The following is a 21,947-nucleotide window of genomic DNA, read 5'->3' as shown; positions in this document are numbered from 1 at the left end:
CATTATCCTACATTTTCTACTACATTATATATAGTTTTGCATTTTACATTTAGGTCTGTGATCTGTTTTGAGTTAATTTTGTAAAGGATATAAGGTATGAGGATGTCCACTTATTCCAGCAATGTTTGTTGAAAAGACTATCATTGCTCCATTACATTGCCTTTTCTCCTTTGTGAAAGATCAGCTGATTATACTTAAGGGGGTCAATTTCTGGGCTCTCTATTCTTTACTGTTGATCTGTTTATTCTATCATCAATTTCACACTGTCTTAATTACTGTAGCTTTACAGTATATTTTTCAGTTGGCTAGTATTAATCCTATAACTTCGTTCGTTCATTCTCCTTCAATATTGTGTTGACTATTATGGGTCTTTTGCCTCTCCAAATAAACTTTAGAATCAGTTTGTTGATATCCATGAAATACCTTGCTGGGATTCTTATTGGGATTTCATTGAACTGTAGATCAACTCAGGATGAGTTGGCATCTGGACAATATTGAATCTTCCTGTCGATGAGCATGGGATATCTGTTCATTTATTTAGTTCTCCTTTGTTTTTGTTCATGAGAGTTTTGTAGTTTTTCTCTTAAAAATCTTGTACATATTTTTGTTAGATTTTTATCCCAGTATTTAGTTTTGGGGGATACTAATCTAAATGGTATTGTTCTTTTAACTTCAAATTACATTTGTTCATAGCTGGTATATAGGAAAGGATTGACTTTTGTACATTAACCTTGTATCCTGCAACCTTGCTGTAATTGCTTATTAGTTTCAGGAGTTTTTTGTTGATTCTTTTGGTCTTTTGACTTAGATTATCATGTCATCTGCAAACAAAGGCAGTTTTACTTCTTCCTTTCTAATCTGTATGCCATTTCTTCTTCTTGTCTTACTGCATTAGCTAGACCTTCCAGTGTGATGGAAAGGAATGTTGAGAGAGGGAGGTCCTTTCCTTATACCTGATCTTAGTGAGGAACCTTCAAGTTCATCACCACTTAGTACAATGTTAGCTCTTTTTTTCATAGATATTCCTTATCAAGTTGAGGAAGTTTCCCCCATTCCTAGTTCACTGAAATTTTTATCATGAATGGGTGTTGGAGAAGTGATTTTTCTCTACTTTCCTCCTCCTCCTTCTCCTTCATCTTCTTGTAATAGCTTTATTGAGGTGTAATTCACATACCATATAATTTACCCATTTAAAGTACACAATTCAAAGGTTTTTAAAATATTCACATTATTATGTAACCATTACTATAGTCAATTTTAGAACTTTGTCATCACCCTGAAAAGAGACCCAACACCCTTTAGCAGTCACTCCTGCCTCTGCCCCCTTCTTCTCCCATTCCTAGGCAATCACTGATTTGTTTTCTGTCTGTAGGTTTGCTTATACGGGGGATTTCATATAAATGGAATCATCCAATAAATGGTCTTTTGTGTCTGGCTTCTTTCACTTAGCATAATATTTTCAAGGTTGATCATGTTATAGCATGTACCAGAACTTGATTCCTTTTTATTGCTGAATAGTATTCCATTGTATGGATATACCATATTTGTTTATCCATTCATCAGTTCATGGATGGGTTCTTTTTTTATTTTTTACTATTATGCATAGCAATATTCTGAATATTGGTGTATAACTTTTTGTGTAGACGTATGTTTTTTACTTCTATTGAATATGTACCTAGAAGTGGAATTGCTGGGTCATATAACTCTATGTTTAATCTTTTGAGGAGCTGCCAGAGTTTCTCATAGTGGCTGCACTTATTTTCTAACAGCCGTGTATGAGAATTGCAGTTTCTCTACATCCTTGTTACCAGTTGTCTGTCTTTTTGATTATAGCCATGCTGGTGAGTGTGAAGTGGTACCTCGTGTGGTTTTGTTTTGTACCTCACTGTTGATCAGTGATGGTGAACATCTTTTCATGTGCTTATTGGCCACTTTTATGTCATTTTTGGGGAGGTGTCTATTCAACTCCTTTGTCCATTTTAAGGTATTTTTATTATTTAGTTTTAAGAGTTCTTTTTATGTATTGTGAATACAAGTCCTTTATACAAGAAAATATCAGAAAAAATATTTTCTCCCTTTCTATGTGTTATGTTTTAACTTTCTTGATGGTGTTTTTCGGAGCACCAAAGTTTTTAATTTTGGTGAAGTCAAAGAGCTTATTCTGGGTGCTGTGTATGAGCATAGATTCTACGGGGCAAGTGTGGAAGCAGGAGAGAAGTTATTGAAAGAATATCACAGTGATCCAGGTGAGAGGTGTGATGGCTTCATCTCAGGCCTGGCCGCAGAGATGATGAAAAAGGGTCATGTGTGAGGTAGGTTAGGCAACAGAGCTGGTGGATTAAGGTGCAGGATTGTTGTAGAAGTGAGGCAGAGGGAGAAATCAGGGATAATGCTAGGATTTGAGCTTAAAAGATTTTGATTCAAATTTTGATCATGCATCTGCTACCTGCCACAGAATTGTGGTAATTTTTAATCCATGCTGCAGCCTGGTAAGTGAGCCCTGCACTCTTAAATATGTAAGGAAGGATCTTTACACATTTTCAAGTTGCTTTTGGTAGTATTATCACTGATTGTGCTAAGGAGTGGCTCCAGGAATTTTTACCTTCCATAATATCTATTAATATCTCCTAAGCCTTTATAATAGAGCTGACCATAATCTAAAGTGGAATAGTGTACTGTTGTGCAGGTAAATTTTTGAGGCAGATTCTCTGACCCCCTTCTCAGCAGACCAAAATCTCAAAGCCTCTCCTGTAGAGATTTATGGAGCTATCAGTGAATAGTATCAAAACAAGTGAATAAATGTTTGAAATCTAAATGTCATAATTTGACAAAGCTACTCTGAGGAAAAAGATTTTTAAAGGAGGACATAGTACTAGCTGACATTTGTGAAGTACTTACTTCTTCCGCTTGCTTCCTAGGAGATCTTGTCAGAAAAAGCAGAGATTAAAACGTTTGGTGGAGAAAATTTTGGTTTATGCACACAGTGTGTTCTCTGCAGCTTTTCTATACAGTCATTAAAAATCTGTTCTAGGGGAATACTTAATGACATGCAAGTGCTCATGATTTATTAAGTGAAAAGCTGTGTGTGTCTACACACATGTGTCTATAGGTATATGTCTATATGACATATTTCTCTGTGATGGGATCATGAGTGGCATTTATTTAATTCTTTGTCCTTTTCTGTATTCCTGAATTTTTATGGTGAATATTTATAACTGTTATAAAAAGAAAATTTGATTTTAAGAACATTACACGAACTGTGGTGCATCAGCATGTTCATGCACATGCACCAACCAAAGAAACAAGACCTTCATTGCTCCTGTGCCACCTTCATGCCTGAAGACAGATGGTTGTTGAAATGGGAACAACCTCCTCATCTGTAAAGTGCAGATACCAGTGGAGCCTGCCTCGTGGGTTTTTTATGAGTATTTAATGAGTTAGTATCTAAAGGACAGTTTCTACTAGGTCATAGTGTTAGCTCTTACCATTACTGCTCTTGTTGTTTTAGTTTTAGTTTCTCATCTTTGATGATCTGCATGCTTTGCTGAGATGTCTGCCTGTGGCTGCCTGTGGCTATTCTCACTTGAGTTGGTTGTTTCATTTTCATTTGATTTCTGGTCATGTGGGTCTTGCTCATCTTCCTGGAGTACTTGACCAACCAGCAATCCATCTTGCCATTGAAGAGTTGTGAATTTATGAACCGTGCTGTGGTATGTTCTGGACCTGTATTCACCATCCAAATTTCTGTTGCAACAAGGCACTGAAAATTGTGATGGCAGGCAAATTTCTGAACCTCCCAGAAAAGAGCATGCATTAGTCAGTGTTCTTAACCATCATGGAGGAATATGGTTGCTTTTGTTCCTTTTAGGAACGTCTACCTAAGTCACCATGCTTGGTTCACTGTATTGGCTCTGGTGACTGTCAAATGAAATAGGAATTGAAAAATGCTTGGGAAACTGGATAGGCTACACAGATTTAGGGGATTGTTATGCCAGCATTGATTTGAGGCCATATTGGAGTAAAGATGATATCTTGCTGCTCTTTTCTTCTTGTCACTCATTCCTTTCTTGCAGATTCTCCTTTTTCATAACTCATTCGTTCATTCAGGAAATACTTCCTGAGCACTTCCAATGTGCCCAACCCTTTTCTGAGTGCTAGGGATCAAGGGGTAGTGAGGCAGATGTGCTTTTGTGGGGCTCACAGACCAGTGGGGGGAGGGAGGCCACTTGAGGGGCCTTGCAGAGGAGGGGACATCTTATTAGAGACCTACATGCTGTGAAGAAGCAAAGCTGAGTGACATCTGGAAAAGAGCATTCCAGTTAGAAGGAATAGCCAATGCAAGGGCCCCTGGGTGAGAAGGGGTTGGTCAGTCAGCTGTAGAAATGGAAACCCCTCAGTTCAAGCACACGGCAAATCCGGCATCCCAAGAAGTTTTTACTGGAGGGGCTTGAAAAGTCTCCATGAACCTAAAGGCAAACCTAGGCCTCCAGGTCTGATCAGGTATGGAGCACTCCCCCGGAGCTGTTGCTCATCTGCCTGAGCACTGTCTGTGCTATTAGAAAAGGCCCAGGACTTGAAGGGAGAGACCTAGATTCAGTTCAGGTCTTGGCTGTGTGATCTTGGACAAGTCTTAGGACCCTGTGGCCCTCAGTTCCTTCATCTCAAAGTCGGGGATCATGCCACCCATTTTATAGGGTAGGATAAGGATTAAATGAGTGAGTGAGCACATCATAAATTATAGCATGCTATTTAAGGACTTTGTGTCTTTACTGAGGGAAGCGTTGAATCCAGAGTGCCAAGAGGTATGGGTCTCAGTGTGGACTGGACGAGAGGTGCTGTGTAGCTGAGGCTCTGAGCAGCTGGGAACCCATCTCTCTACCATCTCAACACAGCGTTTATCTGTGTGGGATTGCTTCCCTGTTCTAGTACAGAGTGTCTTTCCTGTCTCTCTTTTCCACATTCTGTCCTTGCTGGTGATCTTCATAGTTCAGAATGTTTCCAGTGAAGCCTTTTCCACACTCTGATTCATATTGCTCTCTCCCTCTTGCTACCAAGACCCACAAATGAGCAACAAACCACATGTGGTTTTGTGTATTTTCACTGTTTCTTTGGCCTTCTTGGCTAGGTCAAAGTTACTTGAGGATAAGAACTGTTTTTAATATTCTTACACCCCTCCATAGCATTTACCACAAAATAAATTTAAGGGCCAGTATATATTGAAGTGCATTTTGAATTTAAAATACTTAAAAGTGATCTTAATGACACCTGGTTTACTTTCTCTTTTTAATTGAGCTCCAGCTATAATGTTTACCCACCTGAAAGTTTCTTGTTCCTACTATTAAACATGACTTCTCTTTGGCATGACTAGACATTGAAATAAATATAATGCCATGTTTTTTAGTCTCCAGGTTTCCCTAGATGCTAAGTAAAATATTCCTCTTCCGGCCTGAAGATCATCTGTGGGAACCTTGGCCATGGCATCAATATCAGAGCCAGTTACATTCAGAGAGTTCTGCCCTCTGTACTATCTCCTCAATGCCATTCCCACAAAGATCCAGAAGGGATTCCGCTCTCTTGTGGTCTACCTCACGGCCCTTGACACCAATGGAGACTACATTGCTGTGGGCAGCAGCATTGGCATGCTCTATCTGTACTGCAGGCACTTCAATCAGATGAAAAAGTACAACTTTGAGGTGAGTCTTGCTTTTTTAAATACCTTAGCATGCATGAGCCATGCCTAATGTTTAACATGCATGTGAATTCTAGGATGGGCTAATTTACTTCTGACTTGATAGAATATGTTGTAGTGTCCCATAACTAAAAATGTTGATATTTTAAACTTTTTTTTCCTGCCACCAAAAATCTAGCATTACTTTAAAAGAGAATATTTCAGTACTTAACACTTAGTAGAAAACTTTGCAAGTAGGTATTTTTTTCTAAGTGTTTTGTTTCTCAATGTACATTGACTGACTGACTTGAATAATCTCTAGTTATTCTGTTGAAATTATTATGGAAGTAGGATTAGTATCATTATTGGCTAGCTCCTGGAACATGTACATCGTAAATAAGATCACTTTTGTAGAGCACTGCCGTTGGGATCCTGATGTACCTCTGTTCTGCACTGGTTGATTGGGCATGTCTGTGTGTTGTAGATATTGGTGGACGCCAGCAAGAAATATTGATGGACCATCATCGAGGTCACCCATTTAGTCATTATCCATGGTTTACTGAGTACGTGACTTTCCTGAGAGACTCAAATGTGACTGAGTTGTGGATCCTACCTCACTGCCTCATGGGGTTCTACTCTGATTAGTGGGCTTTTATAGACTAAGACAAGGTTTTTGTGTTTAAGAGAAATGCTTACAAATATCTGTATTTTAATATTCAACTTATTTAAGTTTTAATTTTTAAAAATTAGTTTTCCTTAAGCCTCTATACTCAATTTAAAATAACAAAATAGTTAGCATGCATACATAGCACTTACTCAATGCTAGCCATTATTCTAAACTTTTACATATGTTAACTCATTTCATCCTCACAAAAACTCTATAAGATATTACTGTTACCCCCATTTTACCAGGGAGACAGCTGAGGCACAGAGAGGTTAAGTGACTTGCCCAAAACCAGGCAGTTAGTAAATATTGACACATTGTCAGAACTTGGGCAGATTGCCTCTAGAGTTTATATTAATACTTTTGTATAAAAATTTAAACTATTTGCTGTTTCTTTTCTTTGAATAATAGTTCATGGTTTTGACTGATTAAATTCCCCAAATATTCAAGACCATTGCATAGTTAGTTAACCTTTAAAACTACACTTATGAATTTATGTCTGAAATCTCTCAAATACTTCAAACACTTAACTAGGGAAACTTATGGATCCAATAACAAACTCCTAGCAGAATAAACCAAAGAAATCCCTGTCCAGACACATTGTAATCAAACTGCTAAAAATTAAAGACAAAGAAAAATATTAAAAGTAACCAGAGAAAAATGATGCATCTACTTGTAGAGAACAATGATTTGAATGACTGCAGATTTCTCATTGGAAACCATGGGTGCTAAAAGACAATGGTATGATACTTTTTAAGTACTAGAAGAAGACTTGTCAACTGAGAATTCTTTACACAGCCAAACATATCTGTCAGGAAAGAAGGTGAAGTAAAAATATTATTAGATGAGGGAAAAGTAAGGGGATTCATTGCCAGCAGACCTGCTAAAAATAATTGCTTTGGAAAGGTCTTCAGACAAAAGGGAAATGATACCAGAAGGAAACCTGGAGCATCAGTAATCAAGGAAGAATAATAGTAAATATCTGGGTAAGTACAATAGGCTGTTTCTTCTGTCTTGAGTTTGTTAAAATATATTGACAATTAGCAACAGTTAAACATTGAGTTTTCAATATGTATAGATGTAGTAATATATAAGATAATTATAAGGGGGGAATAAGGTGAGGTTGATGGTGATGGTATATATGATGATAAGATTTCTGTATTCTACCTGAAGTGGTAAAATATTGAATCTAAATAGATTTTGAAAAAAATATGTTTTTACACACACACACACACACACACACGGTAATCATTAGAGCAACCACTAAAAAACCCTATACAATGTGCTATAGTAAAAATCACTACAAGTATATCAAAATGGGATTTAAAAATATGTTCAAACAATTCATAAAAAGCAAGAAGGGGGAAACAGAAAAGGGAAAACAGAAGGAACAAACAGAAAAAAAAATGATAGAATTAAATCAGAACATACCAATAAGTATATTAAATGCAAATGATCTATACATACCACTTAAAAGAAATTGTTGAAATGGAGAAAAAAATCATGAACCAAAACTATATGTTGTCTGTACATGCAGTTCAAGGTTAATGATATAGGTAGATAAAAAGTAAAAGGATGGGAAAAGATATACCATATAAATGTTAAACAGAAGAAAATTGGAGGGACTATATTAATATCAAAATAGTCTGAGCAAAGAAATAACTAGGGATAAAGAAATTCATAATGATAAAAGTTCATCAAAAAGACATAGCAATCCTAAATGTGTATTCAACTTAACAGCAGAGCTTCACAATATATGAAGCAAAAACTGGCATAACTGAAAAAATAAAGAAAATCACAATTATAGTTGGAAACTTCCGCACCCCCCTCTCTTAGTAATAGAAGTAGTAGAGAAAATCAGGGTTATAGAACTGAACAGCACTATTAATCTAACATGATCTAATCCACATTTACAAGTGAACATGGAACATTCATGAACACAGCCATATTCTGGATCATAAAACACACCTCAACAAATTTACATCAGAGCAGGCTTTCCAGGCTCTTGTGTTTTACTTTGTTTTGTTTTTTTCAATTTTTAATTGAAGTATAATTTACATAAGTGTACAGATCTGCAGTGTACAGCTTGATGAGTTTATGTGTATGCATCGGTGTGCTCACCCAGCCCAAGATACAGAGCATTTCCAGCAGCCCAGGAGGCTCCCTGTGCCACTTCCCAGTCAGTATTCCTCCCCCAGGCACCTACCCTCTTGACATCTGACACCGTAGAGTGGGTCGTAGTAGTTAGGCTAGCCCGTTGGGCTTTAATTCACTGTTGCGTAGCCTTTGCCATTCTGGTTTACTGTTGTAGGGTTTTATTGTTGTTGTTGTTCCACAAAGTGTTTTCGGATGGAACTGGGAAGAGTAGGACACAGAGCAGTGCAATAAGGTTGGAAAGGGGGATGGGGCTCCCAGTGAAGTTGATGGCTGGGACCTGCTTCTGGGGCGGGGTCGGTTTCGGGATGCTTCAGGACTGTGCTGGGAAGGGTCCATTGAAGGGTGCATTAGGGGAATTTGGACCTCTTGCTCAGGTTGCAGTTACAACACAGTTCTCTTTTATAAAACATGTCTCATCGATCACCATTTTATCATCTTTTTTTTTATAACTACATAACTGTTTTAAAAATTTCAGCCATCAAACTCAGAAAAACTTAAGCAAACAAGAGTTTAGCACTCCCTAGAATGAACCTACAAATTACACCTGACTGCCAATTTTATAGTTTTATCCCATTTAGTTCTCTATTTATGATATGATGAGCCCCATAAGCTTTGAAGGAGTGTGCTGTGCTAGGATGGCCTCTTTAGGGATAACCAGAGTTTGGGGGATCTAGTGTAAACTACTGGGCCCATCAGACTAGGAGGGGACTCCAGGAAAAATCCTGTGTATGTATTTTCAGCTGGTTTTCCCTTACTGAGGGTCCATAAAAAATGTGTTTTACTGGGGCCAAAATAAAAAATTCTAAAAATTGTCTATTACTAAGAATGTTTCCCTACATTGCTTGTATAAACACAAAACACAAAGGTTTGTTTTGAGCTTTGGCTCTCAAGTCATTGGCTGTGTGATCCTAGAGATGAATGGACTATTTATGTCAATGTTATTGTCATTTTGGTCTTCAGAGCTGTGTGACTCTGAGTCATTTGGTACAACCCCCCACGTTTTATAGATAAAGAAATGGTAAGATTCCTGCTCCTGGTCACAGAGCTAGCTGCCTAATCATTGTGCTCACTTCTTGTTAGGGAAGGCAGGGCTTCCACAGAATTCTGGATTTAGAGGACAGTAGAAACCAGCTTCAGGGTCTCTTTGGAATTTCCATGTAAAAATTGAGAGCTGCATCAACTAGTTTAATTTAGGGAATATCGAAGATTTCATGGGAAGGTAAATAGAAATAAAAGTTAGTTTACCCTCTAATAAATCCATATGGTGTGGATGAAAGATCACGTTTTTAAATTAAATTTTGTTCCTAAAGAATAAAGCAAACCTTTTATGTGGTAGATATAGCCTGGCATGCATTTTCAAGAATAATGCTTTAAATCTTTTTCCTACGCAAGTTTGTGGGAGAGGGCAGATGGAGACACAAGAAATTCTTCCTAGATAGTGTCAAAAGCACTAAGAAAATGCTGTGAGGAGCAACCAGTACAAAAATGTTATAAACTTGTTAAATACATAGAATAGACCAGAAAGGTAACTTGGTTGAGTTTCTAATTTTCTGTTTTGAAAGTATGATCTCTTTTCTTAGCATTCAGCAAGTTGTTCAAATTTCATGGATTTGCCTTCAGAACTGTCTTAGCATTAACCACAGCAATGCTAGTTCTCATTTCTGCAACTTGCTTTCCCAGTGAATCTTTCAGTAAGTATTTATTGAGAGCTTACCATGGGCCAGGCCCATTTTAGGTACTGGAGATGCAGCTGAGAACAGGACAGGCAAAGTCCCTGCCCTCAGGGGGCTTAGAGTCTAATGGGGAGAGCCAGAAAAATGAATAGGAGATGTCAAAACACAAACAAGGTGGGGAAAATAAACCACAGAAGGGGATGAGAAGAGCCCGCAAGGGATCTTGTTAAATAGGAAGTTCAGGGAAGGTCTGACTGAGCAGGGGACCATTGAACAAAGACCTAAAAAGAGTGAACAGCAGACCATGCAGATGTATCTGGGGTAGCGACACCAGGTGGAAGGAAGGAGAGGCCTGAGCATAGAAACATGTCTGGGATGTTTTCCAGTTAGAAAACTCATGCTTCACAATGTTATGGATGTTTCAATGACTCCTACCTGGTATAATCCTTTTTTAAGTAATGCAGAAATGAGAGTTTTTGTCTCACGACATCAGCCAACTGTGCATTTGCCTAATGCCTTTCCTCGTCATTCCCTATGGAAGCAACCCATAGATCCATTCATCAGGATTTTGTGATCTAACTTCCAGTATGTTAGTAGCATGACAATATAGGGTTTTACGGGTGTCCCTCTCAACATGGATTGCTCCTATTCATTAGTTGCTGGGAATTTAGCTTTCAATTTTTTTATAGTGACTTATAGTAAAAACTATGTTTTATTAGATGTCCATTCTTCCTAAATTGACATAAATTCAGTTTAATCCCAAGTTTTTCTTTTAAATGGCAATTGAGAGGGTGATTTAAAAATCTGTTTGAAATTGTAGTGGGTCAACGAAGGGTCAAGATACTAGTGGAGAAAGAAGATGGGAGAAGTTGCTCTAATGGGAAACAAGACTTATAAAGCCTCAGTAATTAAGCCAATGTGGTATTAGCACAATAATAGGTAACCAGATCACTGGAACAGAATAGAGAAGCCAGAAATATATGTGAGTCATTTGAGTTATTACAAGGTGATACTATGAAGCTTTTCCAACTAATGGTGTTGGGCAGTTGGATAGAACATGGGGGAAATAAATGAAATTGATTCCTACCTCACATCATATGGTTATCTTGTCTTACCACTTTGAAGGTATTACACCATTGTCTCCTGACTGCTGAGAACTGCTGGTGGTCTAATTGTTTTCCTTTTTGGTAATTTGCCTTATATCTCTGTAAGATCTCTGGGGATAGAGTCTCAGTCCCAAGGGACTTCCTTCAAGTCTTGTGGACATTTCCTACTCTAATTTACCCTATGGAGTTAAGGGAATTTTTTTCCAGAAAAGCAGATTAACTTTTAGCTTGGTTTACTTTTTAGCTCATTAAAATGTTGTTTAAATATTCAGACATTAAACTGTGGTTCTTTGTATTAGGAAAGAAGGAAAATAGTAAAACAATTCTTATGAATTTAATGAATTCATATCTTATTTGAGTCTCCTTAAATATTTCAGATAATTGGTTATTTGATATGCTAGCAGTTTCTACTAAGCATTAAGCTTTGGCATATCACAAGAAGCTCATAAAGAAAGCCTTGTTAGACTTCAGTTCCCATGAACTTGCTCACAAAGAATACTTTTCCCCTGATGCAGCTTTGTCTTGTGTGTAAAAGGAAAACTGCCTGCCAGGGAGCCTGAAAGGGTTGGCTGAATGCTGTCCTCATGGCAAAGTGTTTGTCCAGAAAACCATTGCTGCCTTCTTTCAAATCAAACATTTTTCCCTTTAATTTTTTTATTCTGTTTGAGGACAATAGGTTGCCACGGACAACAAGAAGTGTCCCCTAGGAAGTTGAAAATGAGGGAAACATGAGTTAAAGATGCAGTAGATGAAATCTGAGAAGGCCAGTCTCCTTAAAGACACAGAAGAGTGGCTCCCAGGCCAAAATAAGACTGAGCAGTCCCTGTATCAAAAGAAAAGAGAATGTGACAGAAGGAAGAGAGTGTATAGTCTGTAACTTGGGAAAATTAAAGATCAGGCCAAATTACCTGTGCAGCTGCAGGTGCGGAAGAGCCCTTTGAGCGCTGTGACCCCCTTGGCTTGGCTGGCTCCAGTGCTTACAGTGGTTTGACTAGAAATTGCTCCATGTGTGCTACACAGCTTTTGGACTAAAGCTGCCCACAGAGGAAGAATGTACATACAGGTCATACCTACATGAGCATGCTGGTTTGTACAACTGTTTAATTCACTTTAAAATAATAAATTGGTTTTTTGACTTATACTTCAACTTCTTGTGCATTATACGGTCACAAGACAACCTCCCTGGGCTGACCGAGAAGAGGACACTGGAAAGATTGAGTATCTGGGTCAGGAAGGATGAGGGCCAGACCCCTCATGTCCTAATTCAACAATGTGAATCTGGGTGTTAGGCACATATACCCACATTAGTGTGTAAGGATGCATGCACACGTGGTAGAGCTGTGAGTAAAAGCAAAGGAATAATTAATCCCAGCTTCAGGGTTGTCATTTTGGTGGGGTGGGGGTATGCAATCAGGGAGAAGGCCATGGGGGTTTCAGAGGTACTCTTTTTTTTGGGTATAATTAATGCATAATTACGTGAGCAACATTATGGTTACTAGACAACCCCCCCCATTATAAAGTCCCTACCACATATCCAATTACAGTCACTGTCCATCAGTGTAGAAAGATGCTATAGAATTACTACTTGTCTTCTCTGTGTTATACGGCCTTCCCCGTGTTGCCCCCTCTACATTATACATGCTAATCGTAATGCCCCTTTTCCCCCCTTATCCCTCCCTTCCCACCCATCCTCCCCAGTCCCTTTCCCTTTGGTAACTGTTAGTCAGTCCATTCTTGGGTTCTATGATTCTGCTGCTGCTTTGTTCCTTCAGTTATTTTCTTTGTTCTTATGCTCCACATATGAGGGTTATCATTTGGTACTTGTCTTTCTCCGCCTGCCTTATTTCACTGAGCATAATACCCTCTAGTTCCATCCATGTTGTTGCAAATGGTAGGATTTGTTTTCTTCTTATGGCTGAATAATATTCCATTGTGTATATGTACCACATCTTCTTTATCCATTCATCTACTGATGGACACTTAGGTTGCTTCCATTTCTTGGCTATTGTAAATAGTGCTGCAATAAACATAGGGGTACATATGTCTTTTTGAAACTGGGCTGCTGCATTCTTAGGGTAGATTCCTAGGAGTGGGATTCCTGGGTCAAATGGTATTTCTATTTTGAGTTTTTTGAGGAACCTCCATACTGCTTTCCACAATGGTTGAACTAATTTACATTCCCACCAGCAGTGTAGGAGGGTTCCCCTTTCTCCACAACCTCGCCAACATTTGTTGTTGTTTGTCTTTTGGATGGTGGCCATACTTACTGGTGTGAGGTGATATCTCATTGTGGTTTTAATTTGCATTTCTCTGATGATTAGTGATGTGGAGCATCTTTTCATGTGCCTCTTGGCCATCTGAATTTCTTCTTTGGAGAAGTGTCTATTCAGATCCTCTGCCCATTTTTTAATTGGATTCTTTGCTTTTTGTTTGTTGAGGTATATGAGCTTTTTATATATTTTGAATATCAACCCTTTATCGGATCTGTCATTTATGAATATATTCTCCCATACTGTAGGATGCCTTTTTGTTCTATTGGTGGTGTCCTTTGCTGTACAGAAGCTTTTCATCTTGATATAGTCCCACCTGTCCATTTTTGCGTTTGTTTCCCTTGCCTGGGGAGATATGTTCATGAAGAAGCCGTTCATGTTTATGTCCAAGAGATTTTTGCCTATGGTTTTTTCTAAGAGTTTTATGGTTTCATGGCTTACATTCAGGTCTCTGATCCATTTTGAATTTACTTTTGTGTATGGGGTTAGACAGTGATCCAGTTTCATTCTCTTAAAAGTAGATGTCCAGTTTTGAAAACATTAGCTGTTGAAGAGGCTGTCATTTCTCCATTGTATATCCACGGCACCTTTATCATATATTAATTGACAATATATGTTTGGGTTAGTATCTGGACTCCCTATTCTGTTCCACTGGTCTGTGGGTCTGTTCTTGTGCCACTACCTAATTGTCTTGATTACTGTGGCCTTGTAGTAGAGCTTGAAGTTGGGAGTGAGATTCCCCCTGCTTTACTCTTCCTTCTCAGGATTGCTTTGGCTGTTCGGGGTCTTTTGTGGTTCCGTATGAATTTTAGAACTATTTGTTCCAGTTTGTTAAAGAATCCTGTTGGTATTTTGATAGGGATTGCATTGAATTCTGTAGATTGCTTTAGGCAGGATGACCGTTTTGACAATATTAATTCTTCCTAGCCAGGAGCATGGGATGAGTTTCCATTTGTTAGTGTCCTCTTTAATTTCTCTCAAGAGTGGCTCGTAGTTTTCAGGGTATAGGTCTTTCACTCCCTTGGTTAGGTTTATTCCTAGGTATTTTATTCTTTTTGATGCTATTGTGAATGGACTTGATTTCCTGATTTCACTTTCTATTAGTTCATTGTTAGTGTATAGGAAAGCAACAGATTTCTGTGTATTAATTTTGTATCCTGCAACTTTGCTGAATTCAGATATTAGATCTAGTGGTTTTGGAGTGGAGTCTTTAGGGTTTTTTATGTACAATATCATGTCATCTGCAAATAGTGACAGTTTGAATTCTTCCTTACCAATCTGGATGCCTTTTATTTCTTTGTGTTGTCTGATTGCTGTGGCTAGGACCTCCAGTACTATGTTGAATAGAAGTGGGGAGAGTGGGCATCCCTGTCTTGTTCCCGATCTTAGGTGAAAAGCTTTCAGGTTCTTGCTGTTAAGTATAATGTTGGCTCTGGGTTTATCATATATGGCCTTTATTATGTTGAGGTACTTGCCCTGCATACCCATTTTGTTGAGAGCTTTTATCATGAATGGATGTTGAATTTTGTCAAATGCTTTTTCAACATCTGTGGAGATGGTCATGTGGTTTTTGTCCTTCTTTTGTTGATGTGGTGGATGATGTTGATGGATTTTCGAATGTTGTACCATCCTTGCTTCCCTGGGATGAATCCCACTCTCATGGCGTATGATCTGCTTGATGTGCTTTTGAATTTGGTTTGCTAATATTTTGTTGAGTATTTTTTGCATATCTGTTCATCAGGGATATTGGTCTGTAATTTTCCTATTTTGTGGTGTCTTTGCCTTGTTTTGGTATTAGAGTAATGCTGGCTTTATGGAATGAGATTGGAAGTATTCCCTCCTCTTCTATTTTTTGGAAAAATTTAAGGAGAATGGGTATTATGTCTTCTCTAAATGTCTAATAAGATTCAGCAGTGAATCCATCTGGCCCAGGGGTTTTGTTCTTGGGTAGTTTTTTGATTACCAGTTCGATTTCATTGCTGGTAATTGGTCTGTTTAGATTTTCTCTTTCTTCCTGGTCAGTCTTGGAAGGTTGTATTTTTCTAGAAAGTTGTCTGTTTCTCTAGGTTATCCAGCTTTTAGCATATAGAGTTTCATAGTATTCCCTAATAATTCTTTGTATTTCTGTGGTGTCCATCATGATTTTTCCTTTCTCATTTCTGATTCTATTTATGTGTGTAGATTCTCTTTTTCTCTTAATAAGTCTGGCTAGGGGTTTATCTATTTTGTTTGTTTTCTCAAAGAACCAGCTCTTGGTTTCATTGATTTTTTTCTGTTGTTTTATTCTTCTCAATTTTATTTATTTCTTCTCTGATCTTTATTATGTCCCTCCTTCTGCTGACTTTGGGCCTCATTTGTTCTTCTTTTTGCAGTTTCAATAATTGTGACTTTAGACTATTCATTTGGGATTGTTCTTCCTTCTTTAAATAGGCCTGGATTGCTATGTATAATTTCCTCTTAGAACTGCCTTCACTGTGTCCCACAGAAGTTGGGGCTTTGTGATGTTGTTGTCATTTGTGTCTATATATTGCTTGATCTCTGTTTTAATTTGGTCATTGATCCATTGATTATTTAGGAGTATGTTGTTAAGCCTCCATATTTTTGTGAGCCTTTTTGCTTTCTTTGTACAGTTTATTTCTAGTTTTATACCTTTGTAATCTGAGAAGTTGGTTGGTAGAATTTCAATCTTTTTAAATTTACTGAGGCTCTTTTTGTGGCCTAGTATGTGGTCTATTCTGGAAAATGTTCCATGTGCACTTGAGAAAAATGTATATACTGCTGCTTTTGGGTGTAGAGTTCTGTAGATGTCTGTTAGGTCCATCTGTTCTAGTGTGCTATTCAGTGCCTCTGTGTCCTTACTTATTTTCTGTCTGGTTGATATGTCCTTTGGAGAGAGTGGTGTGTTGAAGTCTCCTAGAATGAATGCATTGCATTCTGTTTCCTCCTGTAATTCAGTCAGTATTTGTTTCACATATGTTGGTGCTCCTGTGTTGGGTACATATATATTTATAATGATTATATCCTCTTGTTGGACTGAGTCCTTTATCATTATGTAATGTCCTTCTTTATCTCTTGTTATTTTTTTTGTTTTGAAGTCTATTTTGTCTGATACAAGTACTGCAACAACACCTGCTTTTTCCCCCTTTTTGTTTGCATGAAATATCTTTTTCCATCTGTTCACTTTTAGTCTGTGTATGTCTTTGGGTTTGAGGTGAGTCTCTTGTAAGCAGCATATACATGGGTCTTGCATTTTTATCCATTCTATTACTTTGTGTCTTTAAATTGGTGCTTTCAGTCCATTTACATTTAGGGTGATTGTTGAAAGATATGTACTTATTGCCATTGCAGGCTTTGAATTTGTGGTTACCAGAGGTTCAAGGTTAGCTTCTTTACTATCTAACTGTTTAACTTTAACTCACTTATTACGGTATTATAAACAGAGTCTGATTCATTATTTCTCTCCCTTCTTATTCTGCCTCCTCCACTCTTTATCTGATTGGTGTTTTATTCTGTACTCTTTTGTGTTTCCCTTGACTGCTTTTGTGGATAGCTGATTTTATTTTTTGCCTTTAGTTAGTATTTGGTTGGTCTGCTTTCTTTGCTGTGATTTTATTTTCTGTGGTGACATCTATTTAGCCTTAGGAGTGCTTCCATAGGGAATAAAGGAGTCCCTTTAAAATACCCTGTAGAGGTGGTTTATGGGAGGCAAATTCCCTCAACTTTTGCTTATCTGGAAATTGTTTAATCCCTCCTTCAAATTTAAGTGATAATCTTGCTGGATACGGTATTCTTGGTTCAAAGCCCTTCTGTTTCATTGCATTAAATATATCATGCCACTCTCTTCTGGCCTGTAATGTTTCTGTTGAGAAGTCTGATGATAGCCTGATGGGTTTTCCTTTGTTGGTGATCTTTTTTGTCTCTCTGGCTGTCTTTAATACCCTGTCCTTGTATTTGATCTTTGCCATTTTAATTATTATGTATCTCGGTGTTGTCCTTCTTGGGTCCCTTGTGTTGGGAGATCTGTGGGCTTCCATGGTCTGAGAGACTATTTCCTTCCCCAGTTTGGGGAAGTTTTCAGCAATTATTTCTTAAAAGACACTTTCTATCCCTTTTTCTCTCTTCTTCTTCTGCTACCCCTATTATGTGAGTATTGGTCCATTTGTATTGGTCACACAGTTCTCTTACTATTCTTTCATTCCTAGAAATCCTTTTATCTGTCTCTGCCTCAGCGTCTCTGTATTCCTGTTCTCTGATTTCTAGTCCATTAACAGTCCCTTGCAACTCATCCAGTCTGCTCTTAAGTCCTTCCATTGTTTGTTTCATTTCTATTTTCCCCCTCTGGACTTCATCCCTTAGCTCTTGCATGTTTCTCTGCATTTCCATCAGCATGGTTATGATTTTTATTTTGAATTCTTTTTCTGGGAGATTGATTATATCTATCTCGCCAGGCCCTCTCTCTCTGGCATTGTTTGAGTGATTTTGGACTGGACCAGGTTCTTCTGCCTTTTCATGGCAATAGAAGTGATCGCCAGCGAGAGGCACATGTGTCAGCTGGGAGAACAAAGTCCCTTCCTGCTTGCTGGGCATCTTGCCCTTCTCCGCTGCCTATGCCAGTGAACTGCACATAGGGAGCAGTTTCTGGGTTAATTGCCTGAGCTGCCATGGGTAGGCCAGTCCTCAGGGTGGCCTAGGGAACTGCTGGGGGTCGAGGGCATGGGGTGTGTGTTCTCCTGTGAGAATGGTGCCCCTTCATGCCTTCTGGACTTTGCGCCTGCTTCTTCTGCCTGAGCCGGGCAGCTGAGTGCAGGGGGGCAGCCTCTGGGTCTGGCCCAGTTAGCTTCATGCTGGGAGAAGACTCTGCATGGTTGCTGTGGGCAGGACCGCTCCCCGGCTGGTCTGCAGCAATGGCAGGTCAGCTGGTTTGCTCGCAGTGCTGGCATGGGGGAATGAATGGCAAGCTGCTTATCACCATGAGGGGCTTCAGAGCTGCATTGCCACCCAGGGGATTAGGGCATTTGAAGTTCCTTAAGATTTCCAGCCTGCTGGGCTGAGTGTGCTGGGATGATTTTGTCCACCTGTTAAACCCTTGTCCCTTTAATACTTTTAAAGTGCCTGCTTTTCTTTTGTCCCAGGGTAGCCGGCTGTGGGGACCTGCTCACAGTCTCTGTATCAGATTTTACTTTTCCATTTCTCTAATATCCAGTAGACCATGCAATGTGTGTCTGTGCTCCCAGTGCAGATTACTAGAGCTGGGTATTTAGCAGTCCTGTGCTTCCACTCCCTCCCCACTCTGATTCTTTTCCTCCCGCCAGTGAGCTGGGGTAGGGGGAGTGCTCAGGCCCCGCCCGGTCACGGCTTTGTATCTTACCCTTTTTGTGAGATGCTGAGTTCTTGCAGATGTAGATGTAGCCTGGCTGTTGTCCTGTATCTTCTGGTGTCTCTTTTAGGAGCAGTTGTATTTGCTGTATTTTCAAAATATATATGGTTTTGGGAGGAGATTTCTGCCGCCCTACTCATACTGCTGTCTTGAGCGCCTCTCAGAGGTACTCTTGATGTTCCCTTTCCCAAGCTATGGGACTCCACTGGTCTTTAAACTGTTGTATATAGTCATGTCATATATAGTCTTGTATATATGGTTATTCATTATTCAAAAAAATGAAAACAAAAAGATATCTTACCTTGCAGCACTTGGTATCCAGTAGGTGTCCAGCTGGCATCCTGAAGGCCACAACCTTGCCTCTCCTCCCTCTCATGCACCTGTCTGAGCTGACCATATCCTTCCTGGGACCCACCTGTATGTGTGTGTCAGTGACAACGATGCTTGGTTCCTGTATTTGTTGATGGGTCTTGCTCCTTTTCCTAGACCGTGAGTCCCCCTGAAAGCAACACCCTAGTTTGTGTCCACCACAATGAGCCCAGTGAAACCATCAGTAAACACTGACCTGCTTAGCCCTACCTCAGCGTCTCATTTTAAATTAGCCATTCTTTTAAGTAGGCTATTTGATGTTACTAATAGCCTATAAAACTAACAGTTTTGTGTAGCCTGATTCAGTCATAAAAAAGTTACCCTTGTATTTTATCTCTTTAAATGAAATGAAATTGTTGTCAATGTCTTTTTACTCTGTATTTCACCTGGTCATAACCTAATTCCAACCCCTGTCTTCCTGTGAGGAGCATGACTGATGAGCACTCTGAGTCCACCACCATGCTCATACCAAGACCAGAATGACTGTCCGCTCCCAGTCAGTGACTGAGTAGCTCGGACAAGAATGTAGACTCAGTCCTGTGAGACAGGAGCCTCCTCTGATAGTGACGTTGGCTTGGGGTGGCTCATTGGCTTGGCCAAAACTTTCTTAGACCACACTGCAGTGTGAGGTGTACCTATCTAACCCTCCTTCCTTCATTCTTTCCTTCCCGGCATGCAGACCTGCATTGTGCTCTGATAATTCTTGCCCCATCCAGCTGTTACCCCTTTTCTTCCACAGGCGTTTCCTCACACAACTGCCTCACACATCTAATTCCATCTTCGGGGCCTGCCTCACTGGGCACAGACTAATGCCCTGCTATGGTTTATTCTTTCAGGACTTCCATAGCCTACTTGTTCTGCCAATTACTGTGAGAGGAAGGTTGAAATCTCTGAACAAAATTGTGCCTTTGTTCTTTCAGTCTGTCAGTTTTTGCTTCATATTTTTTTGATTGTGGTAAAATATACATACCTAAGGTAAAAGTTACCATTTTAATCATCTTTAAGTGTATAGTTCAGTGTCATTAACTGCATCCACATAGTTGGGTTGCTTCATGCATTTTAAAGCTCTGTTACTGAGTACCTATTCATTTAGGACTATTACATCTCGTTGTTGAACTGATCCTTTTATCACTATAAAATGTCTCCTTATCTCTGGTAATATTCCTTGTTTACTTTGTCTAATATTAGTATAGCCACTCCTGTTTTCTTGTAATTAGAGCTTGCATGGTCTGTCTTTCTCTATTCTTACTTTTAGCTTTTCTGTGCCTTTATATCTAAAGTACATTTTTTGTAGATAGCATAAACTTGGGTCTACTTTTTTTATCCAGTTTGATAATCTCTACTTTCTAATTGACACATTTAGGCCATTTATATTTGATGTAATTACTAGTATGGTTAGGTTTAAGTCAAGCTTTCTCAACCTGACATTAGTGACGTTTGGTCTCAGAGTGCTGTCCTTTGCGTACTATAGGGTGTTCAGCAGCATCTCTGGTTTCTACCTTGACAACAATAGCATCTCCCCAGTTGTAGCCACTGCCATCATTGCCAAATGTCCCATGAGGCAGGGGCTGTGGCTGGGGGTTGGGGGTGTAAAATGGCCCCCTTTTAAAAACCAAAATCTGTCATCTTGGTGATTGTTTTCTACTTATCCCATCTTTTCTTTATTCTGTTTTTGTTTTTGCTTTTCCCTTTTCCTACTGCTTTTGGGTCAATTATTTTTTCATATTTCTATTTTATGTGCAGTATGGTTTATTAGGCATTACCTTTTTTTTGATAGTGTTTTAGGGTTTACAGCATGTGTCTTTTAACTTATCTCAGTCTACCTCAAGTAATTTCACTACATAGATAATATAAGAACTATACAGCAGTTTTGTTTTATTTTTTCTTGCTAGTATATAGAAATATAGTTGATTTTTATATAATTCCCTTATATCCTGCTTTGTAAATTTCTTAGGGTTTCTGCATAGATGACAATGTCTATCTATGAAGAAAGGGTTTTACTTCATCCTTTCAAATCTGTAGGTCTTTATTTTTTTTACTTGGCTTACTTAATTGGCTTGGTCATCCTGTGTAACGTCCACAGTGAGACTGGACATCTTTGCCTCAGCGTTTAGCTTTCACAACTACATTAGCTGTAGATTGCTCATAGATGCTTTTTACTTCTACTTACTTCAATCCTAGTTTTCTGGAGAGTTTTTATCATGACTGAGTATTGAAGTTTGTCAAATACTTTTTCTGAATCTGTTGAGAGGATATGACTTTCTTCTTTATTAATATGGCATATTATATGTGTTGAGTTTTGGTTATTAATCCAATTATGTATTACTCTTGCAAACCCTACCTTGTCATGATATAGTATCCTTTTCAAAATCTTGCTGTATTCATTTTAGTAAATAAAAAAAATTTGTTTTGCAATTTTTCATCATGAAAGACGATGATAGCCTTCTGCTCAACAGCTCTTGATTTTTACTTTCTTGGAATATAGGTGATAAACAATATTATATTGGTTTCAAATGTATAACATAGTGATTTGATAATTATATATTTTACTACATACTCACCATGGTAAGTGTAGTTACTCCCTGCTACGATACCAAGATAATACAATATTATTGGTTATATTCTCTATGCTGTACTTCCATTTGAATGACTAATTTATTTTA

At 38.6% G+C, this 21,947-nt stretch overlaps 1 protein-coding gene across 7 annotated transcripts in view; it reads left to right on the top strand.

Annotated features, from left to right (window-relative positions):
* The window catches only part of TECPR2 (tectonin beta-propeller repeat containing 2), a 103,358-nt gene that overhangs the window by 14,653 nt on the left and 66,758 nt on the right, over nt 1-21,947 (top strand). For 6 of the 7 annotated variants that reach the window (XM_057488128.1, XM_057488125.1, XM_057488126.1 and 3 more), the window contains one exon: nt 5,402-5,693. In XM_057488128.1, coding sequence (XP_057344111.1) covers nt 5,475-5,693 — 219 coding nt within the window. In that variant the 5' untranslated portion in view covers nt 5,402-5,474. Of the gene's footprint in view, nt 1-5,401; nt 5,694-8,669; nt 8,722-21,947 lie in introns of those variants that run through there. The other variant, XM_057488129.1, reaches the window with a different exon arrangement.

Source organism: Manis pentadactyla, chromosome 11 (assembly GCF_030020395.1).
Source record: "Manis pentadactyla isolate mManPen7 chromosome 11, mManPen7.hap1, whole genome shotgun sequence".
NCBI lineage: Eukaryota > Metazoa > Chordata > Mammalia > Pholidota > Manidae > Manis > Manis pentadactyla.
Note: the sequence above shows the minus strand (reverse complement) of the source record. Positions and strands in the feature narration are given on the sequence as shown.